Source organism: Pungitius pungitius, chromosome 15 (assembly GCF_949316345.1).
Source record: "Pungitius pungitius chromosome 15, fPunPun2.1, whole genome shotgun sequence".
Classification (NCBI taxonomy): Eukaryota; Metazoa; Chordata; class Actinopteri; order Perciformes; family Gasterosteidae; genus Pungitius; species Pungitius pungitius.
Genome location: NC_084914.1, coordinates 9252625 through 9265204, shown reverse-complemented (window position 1 = coordinate 9265204; position 12580 = coordinate 9252625). Strand labels below are relative to the sequence as shown.

Sequence of the window (12580 nt, the reverse complement as noted above, 5' to 3'; positions counted from 1 at the left end):
AATTGTCTTCATTAAATTTCAAATGTTATTATAGTTTCTGGTATATTTCAGGAATGGAGAAGTCCTGCGTCAATAATGTACCTGGTTCTTCTCTATTGAGGCGTTTTGCTTGTCACACATGGGGCTGATCTCCATGCCCTTGTCTCTCTCCCTGTCCCCCTGGGTGAAAAACTCCACCATGATGCGGTCCGTCCACCGACGGTACAGCTCCAGAGGCTTGGTGGGGTTGCTTAGGTCTGCACAGTGCACCATGTTCTGAAGGACCTGCGGTCAGAAAAAAAAAACATTTTTCTTTTCAGCTTTTTTGAATGGTATTTCAACAATGTTATTTGTCGTTCAACTATTCATTAACCCAGCGCCTTCCAATGAATGGCATGGGTCTCACCTGTATGCGGTCTGAGTAGTTGTCCAGCAGAAGGACTCCTAGACTTGTGACCTTCTTGGTTTCCACCATGGTTTTCAAGTCTGCCAGTAAATTCATGTGTTTCGACATGTCTGTGGCCAGCACCTGCGGGTGATTTGGGAAAACAGAGGTGCACTTCAGAAGGGAAACCGTACCACGTCTGCAACCGCCACGGTATCACTGGGGAGTCCTACCATATCGATGACAATTTTGCGCAGTGACTGTCTCTGCTTTTTGCCGAGGTTCTGAAAGATGTCACAGTTATCTTCCTGCAGAAGCTTGAAGCCGACGGCCAGATGGTGATTCTCCAGCACCGAGGAGTCGTTGTACATCAGGGCCAGCTCTGAGTCTGAGAGGAAAACACGCCATACAAATGTGCTTTTACAGGCAGCACAAAGAAATGAACGCGGAAACCCAACCCGACGCAGCCTCGTGTACACAGGCACCTCGTCCCCATAGTTAATAAATACACTCAGTGCCCACGACACGCTCATAAAATCCCAGTGGAGCTGTGCAAACTCACTGGTGTTGATGAGAAACTGATTGGAAACTCCAGGGTGATCCACATCGTGGATGGCGCTTGAAAACAGAGCGGCGAGGATCTCCAGATCAGTGAACACAGCCTGGGACAACACAAGACGGCAGGGACTGTCAATGTGTGTGTGTGTGTGTGAGTTGTATTTTAATAGTGCTTAAGTTTCTATCTGCTCTACCTCCAGAGCAGGTGTGGACAGTAAGACATGCGTGGACTGGACCACGTCTGCCGCATGGATGTTGTTGTGGTAGGCCACGTCGGCGTGGTAATGATCCTCTAAAGTCATCATGAAGGTGATGAAAGTGTCCGCTGGAATCTTGAAGGACTTCAGCAGGTCACGTTCCTAAAGCAGCAGCAGAGCCAGAGCACATGAGACAATCATTTAATCATCATTTCAATCATTTACTGAAAGGCCTTTGATACGTCACTGCTTCTTCATACATTTACTGGTACCTGAAAGATGGTGTACATTGTGACCGTCAGTGGGCGATTCCCCGAATACTCAGAGACCTTGAAGATGTCAATGCCCCACCTGTTAACGTCCTCCAACTCCTGGCGGTGAACAATAGTGAAGAATATCCATCATTACACCATGCATTACGAAGGAGAACGATTTGAGTGAAGACCAACAAGCGGGGAACTCGTCCTCATACCTTGGCCAGGAGTCCTTCCTGGCTGGCGTTGACCCCGAAGCGAGGGATGGTGGAGGGGGCAAGACTGGGGCTGTGGGTGGCCTTCTTCACACCGCTGATCTGGGACATGGGCCGCTTCTTCTTGTCCTTCTCCTTGGTGGGGGGAGACATGATGTCCATGTCATGTTGCTTCTCTGTCAGATGCAGTCAGACACAATGTTAACACCGCAGTCTGACAGCAGTTTCATCAGTAGCCCTGTTGTTTAGCGCGTGCCGCTTATGGGACGCACATCTTAAAATAGATCTTAAGAATACACAAAGTGAAAGCGTTTTACCTAAGAAGGTACTAGAGATGAACTCAGACACCTGGTTCCCCGAACGACTGGTTTCTGACAGCTGGGTGAGCTCTCGGTTCAGCATCCTCTTGAACTGAGAACGAAGACACAAACACACACACACACACACATTATAAGAGCATCCATAAGTTTTCCGCCAAAATGCGGACAGACTACGACAGATGGAACAGGCACTCTCTGTGAAAACGAAATCCTTCCCTCTGAAGAAATGTCCACTTGTTGAATGCTGTTCAGTCTTCGTGAGCTAGTCTTTAAGTGTGTATGTCCCTGTGTCTGATATTTTACCATCAGGTTTGTGGTGTCATCGCCCGAGACAGGCTTCATTCAGTGTGAGATGCCACAAAGAAGCCTCCCAAAAACAACTCCCAACTCCATGTGTGCTTGAAGCCAAACGCTTAACTTACCAGTAATTACTAGAGACCACTCTGAGACTAACTTACTAAAATACAGCACGCCATCAACCATCTATTGGTAAAGCAACAACAACAACTTTTCTCCATTTGAACAGACGCTGCAAAAAGTACTGAATGGACCCAGACAAAAGCATCACCGGTCTTCCCCGTAGTGGTCTGCACGCATGTGGATCACGTTCATCAAATCTAAAAGAAGGTTTCCACGGTCACATCCTCAACTACCGGGGCGGCTCGTGCCCTCACACCCCCACTTTGCCCCCTCGCCCGTCCTTACCTGCAGGGACATCCACGACACCGTGATGAGATTACTCTCCTCTGGCATTTCAGCGCAAAGTGAGACATGGAGAGACAAGAGTGAGAGACAGAGAGAGCTGATCTTTGGGACATCCGTCCTCCCGGCGGCGGGGACAGTGTGTGCTGCTGCACCGCAGAAGCCAGCAGACCGTCCGCTGGTCAGTGCGAGCCGAGCAGATGGTTAAAAGCAACAAAAACAAAAACGACGTTCAGAGGTCCCTTGGAGAACAAGAGCGTGGATGCGAGGATGCGATGATGCGAGGCGGGGGAGTCACACTCCCTCGTTCCCCCCTGACTCCATTCACTCAGACACTGCCTGCTCCCCGTGTGTGTGTGTAAACACGGGGAGGACGAGGTACTCCAATCTCCGCCTTCTTCCAAAAAAAAAAAAGTCTAAGAATAGCAGCCAATCAGGTAGCTGCTGCGGGAGCGGTAGGGGGACTCCGAGGGCCCTCATTGGTTGGCGTGTGTAGAAAGTGGGCGGGGTTGAATACGTCACAGGAGGAGGTTGTGAGACACACCATGTGCACCAAGTTTGAAGAAGATATGAGGGAAAAGCTTTGGATGGATGGAGGAGGGGGGACTCCATTCATGTAGCTACAAATGAACTACCATTCTACAAATATGTGTCCCATTATCATCAATAGTTTCATGTATAAAAGATAATAAATGATATTGGGAAGAGGGGGGGGGGGGTAATAGCTAACCACATACAGATAGAGATAACCACAACAAGGCAAGCGAAGTGCGTGTCAGTGTGTGATGTGAGCAGTTTAGTCAAGGAACCACTCCTGAGGAGACACACGTAGAACGGATGGGGGGGGATGCCGTTTCATCTGCAGCTCTCCCACTACCTCATCAACATTTCTCTGCACATGAGTGGGGGGAAGGGCCTGTCTGTGAGTCTGGTCTCTACGTGCGTGCATGAAGCCATCCCACTCATTCATGGAATAACCCCCTCTTCCATCCGCTGACAGGTGGGAGACTATTCATACATTTCTTTTTTGTCGTGTTTGTATTAATGAGCCTTCAGATTTGCTCACAGACCGTTGAAGGCTAACTGCTCTTACAGTGGATCACACACACCCACAAGCTTTGTACTTCACTTGGAGCTCTCTCTCATTTAGGCTGCGGAGGATTGCCACCTAATAATTAAAAGTAATAATGGAAATTATGAATTGCTTTTATTATCTGTTACCTCAAAAAATGGCAACAAGACCGACATTCAGTAACTAATAATACAAGTGGGGTGAATCACAGTACAGATTAGAGGGAGTACACCGCTCTGCAGCTTTTAGCTATTAATGTTACCCTGAGCGGTGAGGCGGAGTGTGTCTTCCTCTCGGCCTGTGACAGGTGTGTGTGTTCAGTACTACACTTAATGTGTAATGTGTGGATGTATTATGCTGAAGTACCTTGTTGGAAGCCATCTCGCTGACAGAGTGCCGGGTTTTCAGTGTCTCTAGTTGTTCCAGACACCAGTCCAGCTCATCCAGCGTCTCTATGGCCAGCTGCTGGTGAGGCTCCTCTGTACCAGAAGAACACAGTAAAGCATTGTGGGAAGGATACAAGTCAGGCAGAGTGAGAACATCCTGTTTGAATATCCACACAGAATTTCAAGATACATATCAAGATTAACAATGTTGAGTTTATAGAAAATGATTAGAATTATTGGTTGAATTACTGCATCGCATAATTAGTAGCTCAGTCTTGTTATATATATAAAAAGTTGCCTATTCATGAGTGCAACAGGAACGATTTTGTAACCGCGAACACTAAAGGGGCCCTTGTTTGTCTGAGTACAATCACTTCTGTTTATTACTGATAACATCTACATACCTGTCCTTAAGTGATGCTTTCACGACAATTTAAAACAGTATTCAAATACTTCCTCCACCACCACTCAACTTAATTTACTAATTCAGTGCTGTGACGTGTTGCCAGTAACCTATTTCACGAATGCAATCATAGTAAGGTCGTGGACGTCTGTCTGTCTTTCCGATCGAGGTCAGAGTCGACAATGGGACATTGATGCCCACTCTGATAACCTGTACTGACCTGCAAGGCTGGTCTTGCACATGGATGGTGGGTTGCTGCCTGACGATCGCGTCCTGTAGACAGAAATCATCCACAGTCAGCAAAGAAAAAGTCACACTGTGACCACGGCGTAATTATATATTTGTCAAAGTGTGACGATTAAATTGGTAGAATATTCATTTGAATACATTTTCTAAAAGCTTACTTGCTGGCTGTGCGATCTTGCTGGTCTGTTATGACAGCAAAGTTACTTCTGACGGTCCTCAGGCTGGCAAGGACCTACGAGATAGGAACGAGAGACCTAAGGTATGACATATACGTATTTGTATATAAATATACATGACACATATATATAAATTACATACTTGCATATTCCTGAACTCGATAAATCTGGGACTAGATGATGCCTCTTAACGTGAATCTCTGACAAGCGCATGAAACCAAACTCTGTGGCTTTTTGTCTCCAACTCAAGCGCTATGCAGAGGCATCCCTCTTTCTGATGTTTTGATGGCATCACTGACACCTTCTATGTCATGTCTGTCACTCCATCTGGAGCCAAACACTGACTCAGGGCACAGTGGAAGCCCACAGCGTATCCGGTGTCCAGGCCTGACCCTTGTGGCAGGCCTTATCAGCCTCCATGCAAATGTAAACAGCATGATCCAGCAGTATTGCATTCACCGCTGCTTTCGCGGTGTAAAGTGAGCACAAGTGTGACGCACATCCCACGCAAGAGCCGTGCAACGCCAGCGGGACGCCTGGGCCTGTAGCAAGGCCAACATAATGCTGAGGGGCTGTTCCCGATGAGGCAGTGAGCCCAGGCTCGTACCATCTGGAGTTTTATTATAGTTTTCATTTAAGACCTACTCTCTCTAGCAAACAAATGAACATGGTTTCATTTTTATTTGACCATGTGGCAAATCCTTCTAAGAGAACAAAAAGGAAAATTGCTTGAAAAAGGTCGGATGGGAAGGTTTCAGCAGACTCACCTGTGCAAATGGTGTCACAATCATGTCTTCTGTGTGTCTGCAGAACAGAAAGGAATACACAGGAGGAAGAGGCGTCAAACCTTGACTTGTTACATATGGGGGCTAAAATATTGGCTAAGATGAAATAGATAGAAAACAAACTGCCCCAGTTGTCACTTCTTGTTTATCCAAAAAATGAGGTTGTCCGAAAAACTGGACAGCCAGAGGATTAGTTGTCATATTTAATTGATCATGTTTCTTCATTCTCCCATTCTCCCTTTGTCATCAAATTAGAATGTAACTTTGTCAAAAAAAACAAATATGTCATGCACTGAGAAAACAGATTGGGGTAGGTGGAAAGGTGGGTGATATAAGTATGAACTGGTAGAAGCTCAAATAAATAAAAAATGACTTGGTTGTCTCTGATTAAGCGTTACATGCAAAAACAAACAAAACACAACTGGGTGCTTCGGGTGGGGGCGGGACGGAGGGGGGGGGGTCTAAGTGTTCAATATTTAGTTACGCTTGTCAGGAGGGAAGTGGTAAACGGCTATGAAGCCATCTAAAGGGAAGAAGAGAACTTCAAGGGGACAGAGTCAGTGTTTTTATCTTAATTTGATCTCATCATGTCTCACCGAGATGACAACCAGTTGACTTCCCAGTGCTTCAAGCTTTCTTCCCTTCAAAAACAGATAGGCGAGAGTCGGTGAGGAGACCTGCGACTGCTTACTTTCCAGTCTCAAAGGACATTATATAAACTCTGTAGGGGACTGCTTTAGGGACATATCGTAAACACAAACAGAAAGGCAATAACAGACAAGAAATTTGCCCTTTTCCTCCAATTTCTTGCAATTGCAGCGAAGCGGATTTTATACAGGGATCTTGGGTGGAAGAACGGCTGGTTGTACTAATGTTGTCCTGAAGATCTGTTGGGCTTCAGAGCGTTCTCTGAGAATCCAAAGGAAACGTGAAAAAGACTGCTATAAATATTGAGATCGCAAATGTTAGCTGCAGCTTGCAAGGGAAAGAACACTTAAACCAATGCACCACCGTTGGAGTCTTCCAATGCAGAAAGGAAGAAACCCATTTTTTGGTTAAGGTCATTTAGCACTAATCTTATTTTGGAATTCTAGTGGGTATTTAGATTGAGGCTGTATTGATTAAGTATTATATCATTGTGAAATACCAAGAATATATTTCATCAAAGCATCACAACGTTTTATTTATTTTAGTGGAAATGTAGTTTTGTGTGTAATCTATACATATAATAAACACAAATAACTTAACATAACATGTAAAATTATACACACAACATACAAGGAGGAGGAATAATTGAGAGACGATTGACTGTTGCATTCTTACAGGTCACTGGCAGCGGAGGAGTTTCTGGAAGGACCTTTGGGTGAAAGGTCAAAGTCAGAGTCGGAGCGGTAGAGGAAGGATTCCCGCCGTTGGCTGTGAGGAAAGTTGGCCTGTAAGACCAGACCGCCAGAGCCAGGGCTGGTCTGGGGATCCAGGGGGCTTCGCCCCGCTGCCAAGCCATTCTCCACATCGAAACTACGACCACAAGAGAGAGGAAGGGGGGGGGGGGGGGGAATGCGTTCAGGTTCAATGTTTAAAGACACATTTTATGGATGAAGACACAAACATTAATTTCACAGTGAAAAGGAAATGAAAGAAGCATCGATGCAGTGAAACCATTAACAAATAAACGATATCATAAAAGACATTCCAGCATTCCTCCATGAATCTCTCTCTGTATACATCTCTGACTTGTCCAGTTTGTCACCTTGTGATTATTGAATATTACATATTGAAATATACCTCCTGACTGGTCCTTTCAATTAAATAAAATAGAATACATTAGTTTTAGACCATCACATGGATCAATGAAGATTATTTGGTTAAATGTTACCCTTGTTGAGAGAGACTGGTACAGCTCCAAGAACAATGAAAAGCAGAAATACAATGAACAATACTTCAAAACTAAAAATATAACAAGCTTTCATCAGTGGGTAACACCATTCAGACATTTTTATCTCTTGAAAAGGAAATAGTGTAATTTCAAAGGAAGTGTGACCATTATGAAACAATAAAAACTGAAATAAAAGCTAAAAATGACACATATGGGAAGGTGCCACAAAGTATATGAGTGTGTGAATATGTGGGAGAGCAGTTATCACACTGATATGACTAAAACCAGCACTGGATTTAAATTGTCCGTGATAAGAAAAAGTACAATTAGAAAGGGACCACAATGAGGGGGTGTTGAGAGCCCCAGACTTGTAATTGTGATGGCTGTAAGTCGGCCTGCTTCTTCTGGAGACCTCTACGACTCCCATCACGTCCCACCTGCCTGTTTGTATGTCCTGAAATAACCCCGAAGAATTGCATTGACACATTATTAAAGGCGTGAAGCCTGATGTCCTGCACGTGTGTGTGTGTGTGTGTGTGTGTGTGTGGTAAACACACAGGTATGAAATCAGCATCAGGGTAGCGACGTGGGCTCATGGGAGCGTGAGTATGAAAATTGCCAGTGTTCAGGTGAAGAGGAGCTGCTGATCAAACATGACCCGACGACAGAGAAACCGAAGAAATGCACAACACAGTCTGGGCACGTTTTGTGTCTCTACTGTTTCCCTGAGCCCTTCTGCTGCCACGCGAACCCAGAGACACTGTGCCAACCTGCAGCTACGTTTGGCAACACTTTTCCTTTTCTAAACAGTCTTAGGAAGTCCAGGGCAGAAATCAACGCTTTAGCAAAACAACGATCAGCCAAGCGTGGAGGATTTTGGGCTGGCAAGTAGCTTACACACACATTACATCTTTTAAACACATACAGCAGTGGAAACGAGCCCATAGTTATGGGTGCAGGATTAGTTAAAGTTGTCTGTTGATGATGTGTATGGGAAATATTGAAACACAACATCAAAACCTCATCAAGAAATGACTGAATAACACAGCACTGAATTAAGAATATTTGATTAATACCATGTGCAACAGAAAATATGTTGATGTGTATGTAACATACTAGCAGGTATCATGTTAGTTTATCATGCTAGAATGTAAAGAAATTGCAGATTTGCACTGAATATCTACAAAATGAGTCAAGTTTTTGTTAATAAATAAATATTGGAAAAGTTGACTTTAGCAAACAATTATATGGTATGAACAGGTTACGGAAATAGACGGAAAAATACAGGCTGCATTTTCTTTCTGAAGACTAACATGAAATGAACATCCCATTCATTCCTCTCTCCACTCATTCCTCCAGTGCCCCTCCCCACCCAGCTAACCCCCGAGGATGTTGCATGAGGACGAGACGTTGGTGTGTTGCTGGCTATTACGTAAGACCGAGCACAAGACCCCCCCCCCCCACCCCTCCTTCATTCGTGTGATAGATACAGACTCACTGACTACTGCACTGAAGTAAGGAGAGGACTTTGGAGGTCAGAAGGATAGACAGAGGGGTGAGGAGTAAAAGAGCAGAGAGACTGTAAATACCACATGTTCTGAGACACAAAGGACGGCTCTTTGGGATGAACTGTCCACCGGGGAGAGGACGTATACCTGTAAACGTATAAATGTGTATTTGATTGTGTGTGTGTGTGTGTGTGTGTGTGTGTGTGTGGGGGTGGATTAATTATCACCTAAACAAGTGGGCATTACCCCTGTTTTAGATGTGTAAACAATGCCTTGAACAGCAGTGAAACGCACCACCAAATACACCTATAGTGTGTATACCTTTGATTTATACACACACACACATCAACCCTTCCCAGTTACTACTACAAGCACACAGGCTTGGAGCTACACCCTCTTCACCCTGCCGTCTCCGTCTATCTCGTTATGACCTCCATATCGATGCTGCTCCTGCGTGCTTTCGACCATAAACGTGTTTCTATTTTGGTCTCTGGATGACACTTCACGCGGCTAAATTTAGCCTCCCCCGTGGACGGGGAATAGACCGAGAGAAGCAACGACGCAGCTAAAAATAGACGTTCAGGTAGAACACAGCCCTCCCCTCTCTGCTCCCTCTGCATTGCAGAGCTGCAGACTTTTCCCCTCCATTCATGAATATTTATGGGGAGGTTTCTATTTGAAGCCGATGCCGAGCTAAAATTAGATCATAGATCAAAATATCACCCACGCTTTTCCTTCGCCGGCGTTTCACGTTCAGTATTCTGGTCTCTCTCTGTGGAGTGAACAAAGTCGTGACTTACTAATGACACTGAAGCATTTACTTTTCACACACCCACAATAAAAGAATATGTTTTGTATGTGCGTGACTCCCAATAGTAATATTGCGATGATATCCCTTTGGTTTATACCAGCATAGTAGTTGTTGCCTAGGTAACATCAAACGAGATAGAGATAGAAACTAGACTGAGACAATGATTTTCAAACACATACGATCTACATGATTTAGCCATTGGTTTTATATGGGTAATTCTCTGAAGAGGAAATACATGTTTTGCAAATTAATATGTTATAATTATACTGGAAAAAAACTTATATAGTATAATATTACAGGGTTCGTTGGGAAATAATGAAAGACAAAAACTGCCATTGTGCATGGCCCTTAGGGCACACGCTCATTATATGTACGCTTAATATGTCAACTGAGGTATTTTGTGTTTTCAAAAGGTCAAAGGTCAGCCTCCAAGCTAAGTGTACGTGTCGTCCGGACAGGAAACCCACTGAGAGGCACCGTGGCTGTTCTTCATGTACCACCCCATTGTCTCTGTGTCGCTCTCACCACCTCTGTCCCTCCCTCTCTCTGCCTCAGCCACAAGGGATAAAAATAAAACATAGAGAATGGGATTTTGTTTTGAACAATATTGATGTGGGAGAAGGGTAATAATACATCAGATGACGTTTCTGGAGGGTAATGCCTGATGTGTGTAGTTTTCTGGAGAACGAATTGGTCTCTCTGACGACGGGGTCCCTCTGCTGGGATTTGGTGACATTGCATGAGCTGGTCCATTAATATATATATATATATTAGTGCTGTCAGTTAAACGCGTTATTAGCGACGTTATTGCAATCCCATTTTAACCTCGCGAGATTAACGTTTTCTTAAAAAAAATTTAAAAAAGTTTGAGTTGCTGGCTAAAAGCAACGGCCGAGTCCTTGCTTATCTAAAATGTGCACTTTTTAAAAATGTTGTACCGCCCTGTTTGGCAATGTTGTTTTTCAGTAAAATAAAACATTTGCATAAAGCAAGTCAATCCACTTTTCCATGTTGATTAAAGCATTAAAATAAAACAAATATTTGGGAAAAATAAAGGAAGGGACATTTAGAATAGACACAAATTTGCCATTAATTGTGATTCATTTTGAGCTAACTACGACATAAATGCAATTAATTGTGATTAGATATTTTGTATAATTGTTTGACAACGCTAATATCCATATATATATATATGGATATTCCACTGTTCATTGTGTAAATACACTGTGTAAATACCCTGTGTACTGCTCAGTCGGTTCACCGTCACGCCAATTGAATTGAATCCATCAGCAACAGTTTTTATAATTGATTACCTTTTTCAGTAATTAAAAAGGAGTGCCAAAAGATTTGCTCCAGCTTTTGTCACAGTATGTCAAAAGCATGCAGAGTCGAACTTCACATGTGCAAAACAGACTCCGGTTTTGTGAGTTTGCAATTATAATTTGCACCGGAGTTATGGTGAAACAGTATCAAAATATGACCACGTTTTCAATGCATGAGTTACAATAAAAGTCATGCATGCGCTGACACACAAAGACACACACGCGCACACACACACACACACACACACACATACTTCCTGTAGTCTAAAGACCAAACTGGAGCCAAAATTCTTGGGTATCATAAAGCCCTTAAAAAAGAGGTGTAAAGAGAGAGGTGTGCCACAGCGTTTGTTATTTAAGTGGCTGGCTGGTAAGACGTGTGATTGATGGTTAACTGTCAGTGGCCCTGATACTCGACACCCCGTCTGCGTCACTGCCTGTCACAGCAACCTCAATCCCATCTGGGGAGCATTGAAATACAGGAGCTACGGGGCCGAGCGAGGGAGAGAGAGGGAGGAGATAGGCCTGTAAACCAGTGCAAGCTGCCATCTGAACCTTCATTCATCATTCCCAGGCTTTTTCTGTGTCACAGTCAGAGGTAGAACGTTTAACACCAGGAACATGATTAATCAAAAGCCATTTAAAAGGAGGAACCTCGCAGAGTCTCAACAAGATGACGCTAGGAAGTATTTCAAGTAATTCCTTCAATCATTTGAAATAATCTCTTTTACCCGAGCGAGAGGTTTTGCTTCCAGTAAGCCTTATGCTCTGGAATGTTTGTGTCTGCAAATGACATGTATAATGGACGTTCTGTAGCAAACAAGGATTAGCATTGGCTTAGCTGGACCACAAAGTTCACACCCGCCGCTGAGAGTCCACGCCCTGACGCTCCTCACACAGAACAAAGTGAAGTGGTAAAGTTCTGTCGGGTTGTTTTCCCAGTGGCCCCCTCGCACAGAGGGACAACCACCTTGTTTATAGTCTTCCCCTTTCTCTCCTTTGTTGTGACATCACAATATTTGGGCAGTGCAGTAACCTGGTGGAAGGTGTGTGTGTGCATTATTTCAAGTCCCAGAAGTCTGTCACCGTCTGGCTGTAATCTATTGGAATTGTTGTTGAATAGCTGACGAGTTGTTTGTGTCTCAGCTTGTTGCCTCTTTGCCTGGAAACTTTTGCTAGCCAAGAAATAGCTTAGTACATAACTCCCGATAAACAGTGATCAAACTACAAATTGTGTTAATATGCTCCAGAGGTGCTGATAGTTTCATGCAAAGCTAAGTGAACTAGATTTTGTTAGTAGACAAACATGAGATTGCCTCATCCAACTTCAATGAAATGAATATCCTGTTTCTTTACATATGAATAACAACACAAACTATAACCTT

General features: G+C 44.0%; 1 protein-coding gene across 6 annotated transcripts in view; it reads right to left on the bottom strand.

Moving 5' to 3' along the window:
- Nucleotides 1–12580, bottom strand: part of pde4ca (phosphodiesterase 4C, cAMP-specific a) — a 34120-nt gene that overhangs the window by 3379 nt on the left and 18161 nt on the right. For 3 of the 6 annotated variants that reach the window (XM_062557586.1, XM_037459538.2, XM_037459540.2), the window contains exons 2-15: nt 7002–7196; nt 6275–6319; nt 5661–5697; nt 4876–4949; nt 4692–4744; nt 4049–4161; nt 1906–1999; nt 1592–1764; nt 1392–1490; nt 1117–1281; nt 927–1026; nt 598–752; nt 386–508; nt 82–264 (exon numbers count right to left, since the gene is read on the bottom strand). In XM_062557586.1, coding sequence (XP_062413570.1) covers nt 82–264; nt 386–508; nt 598–752; nt 927–1026; nt 1117–1281; nt 1392–1490; nt 1592–1764; nt 1906–1999; nt 4049–4161; nt 4692–4744; nt 4876–4949; nt 5661–5697; nt 6275–6319; nt 7002–7196 — 1609 coding nt within the window. Of the gene's footprint in view, nt 1–81; nt 265–385; nt 509–597; nt 753–926; nt 1027–1116; nt 1282–1391; nt 1491–1591; nt 1765–1905; nt 2000–2613; nt 3926–4048; nt 4162–4691; nt 4745–4875; nt 4950–5660; nt 5698–6274; nt 6320–7001; nt 7197–12580 lie in introns of those variants that run through there. The other 3 variants (XM_037459537.2, XM_062557587.1, XM_037459542.2) reach the window with 2 other exon arrangements.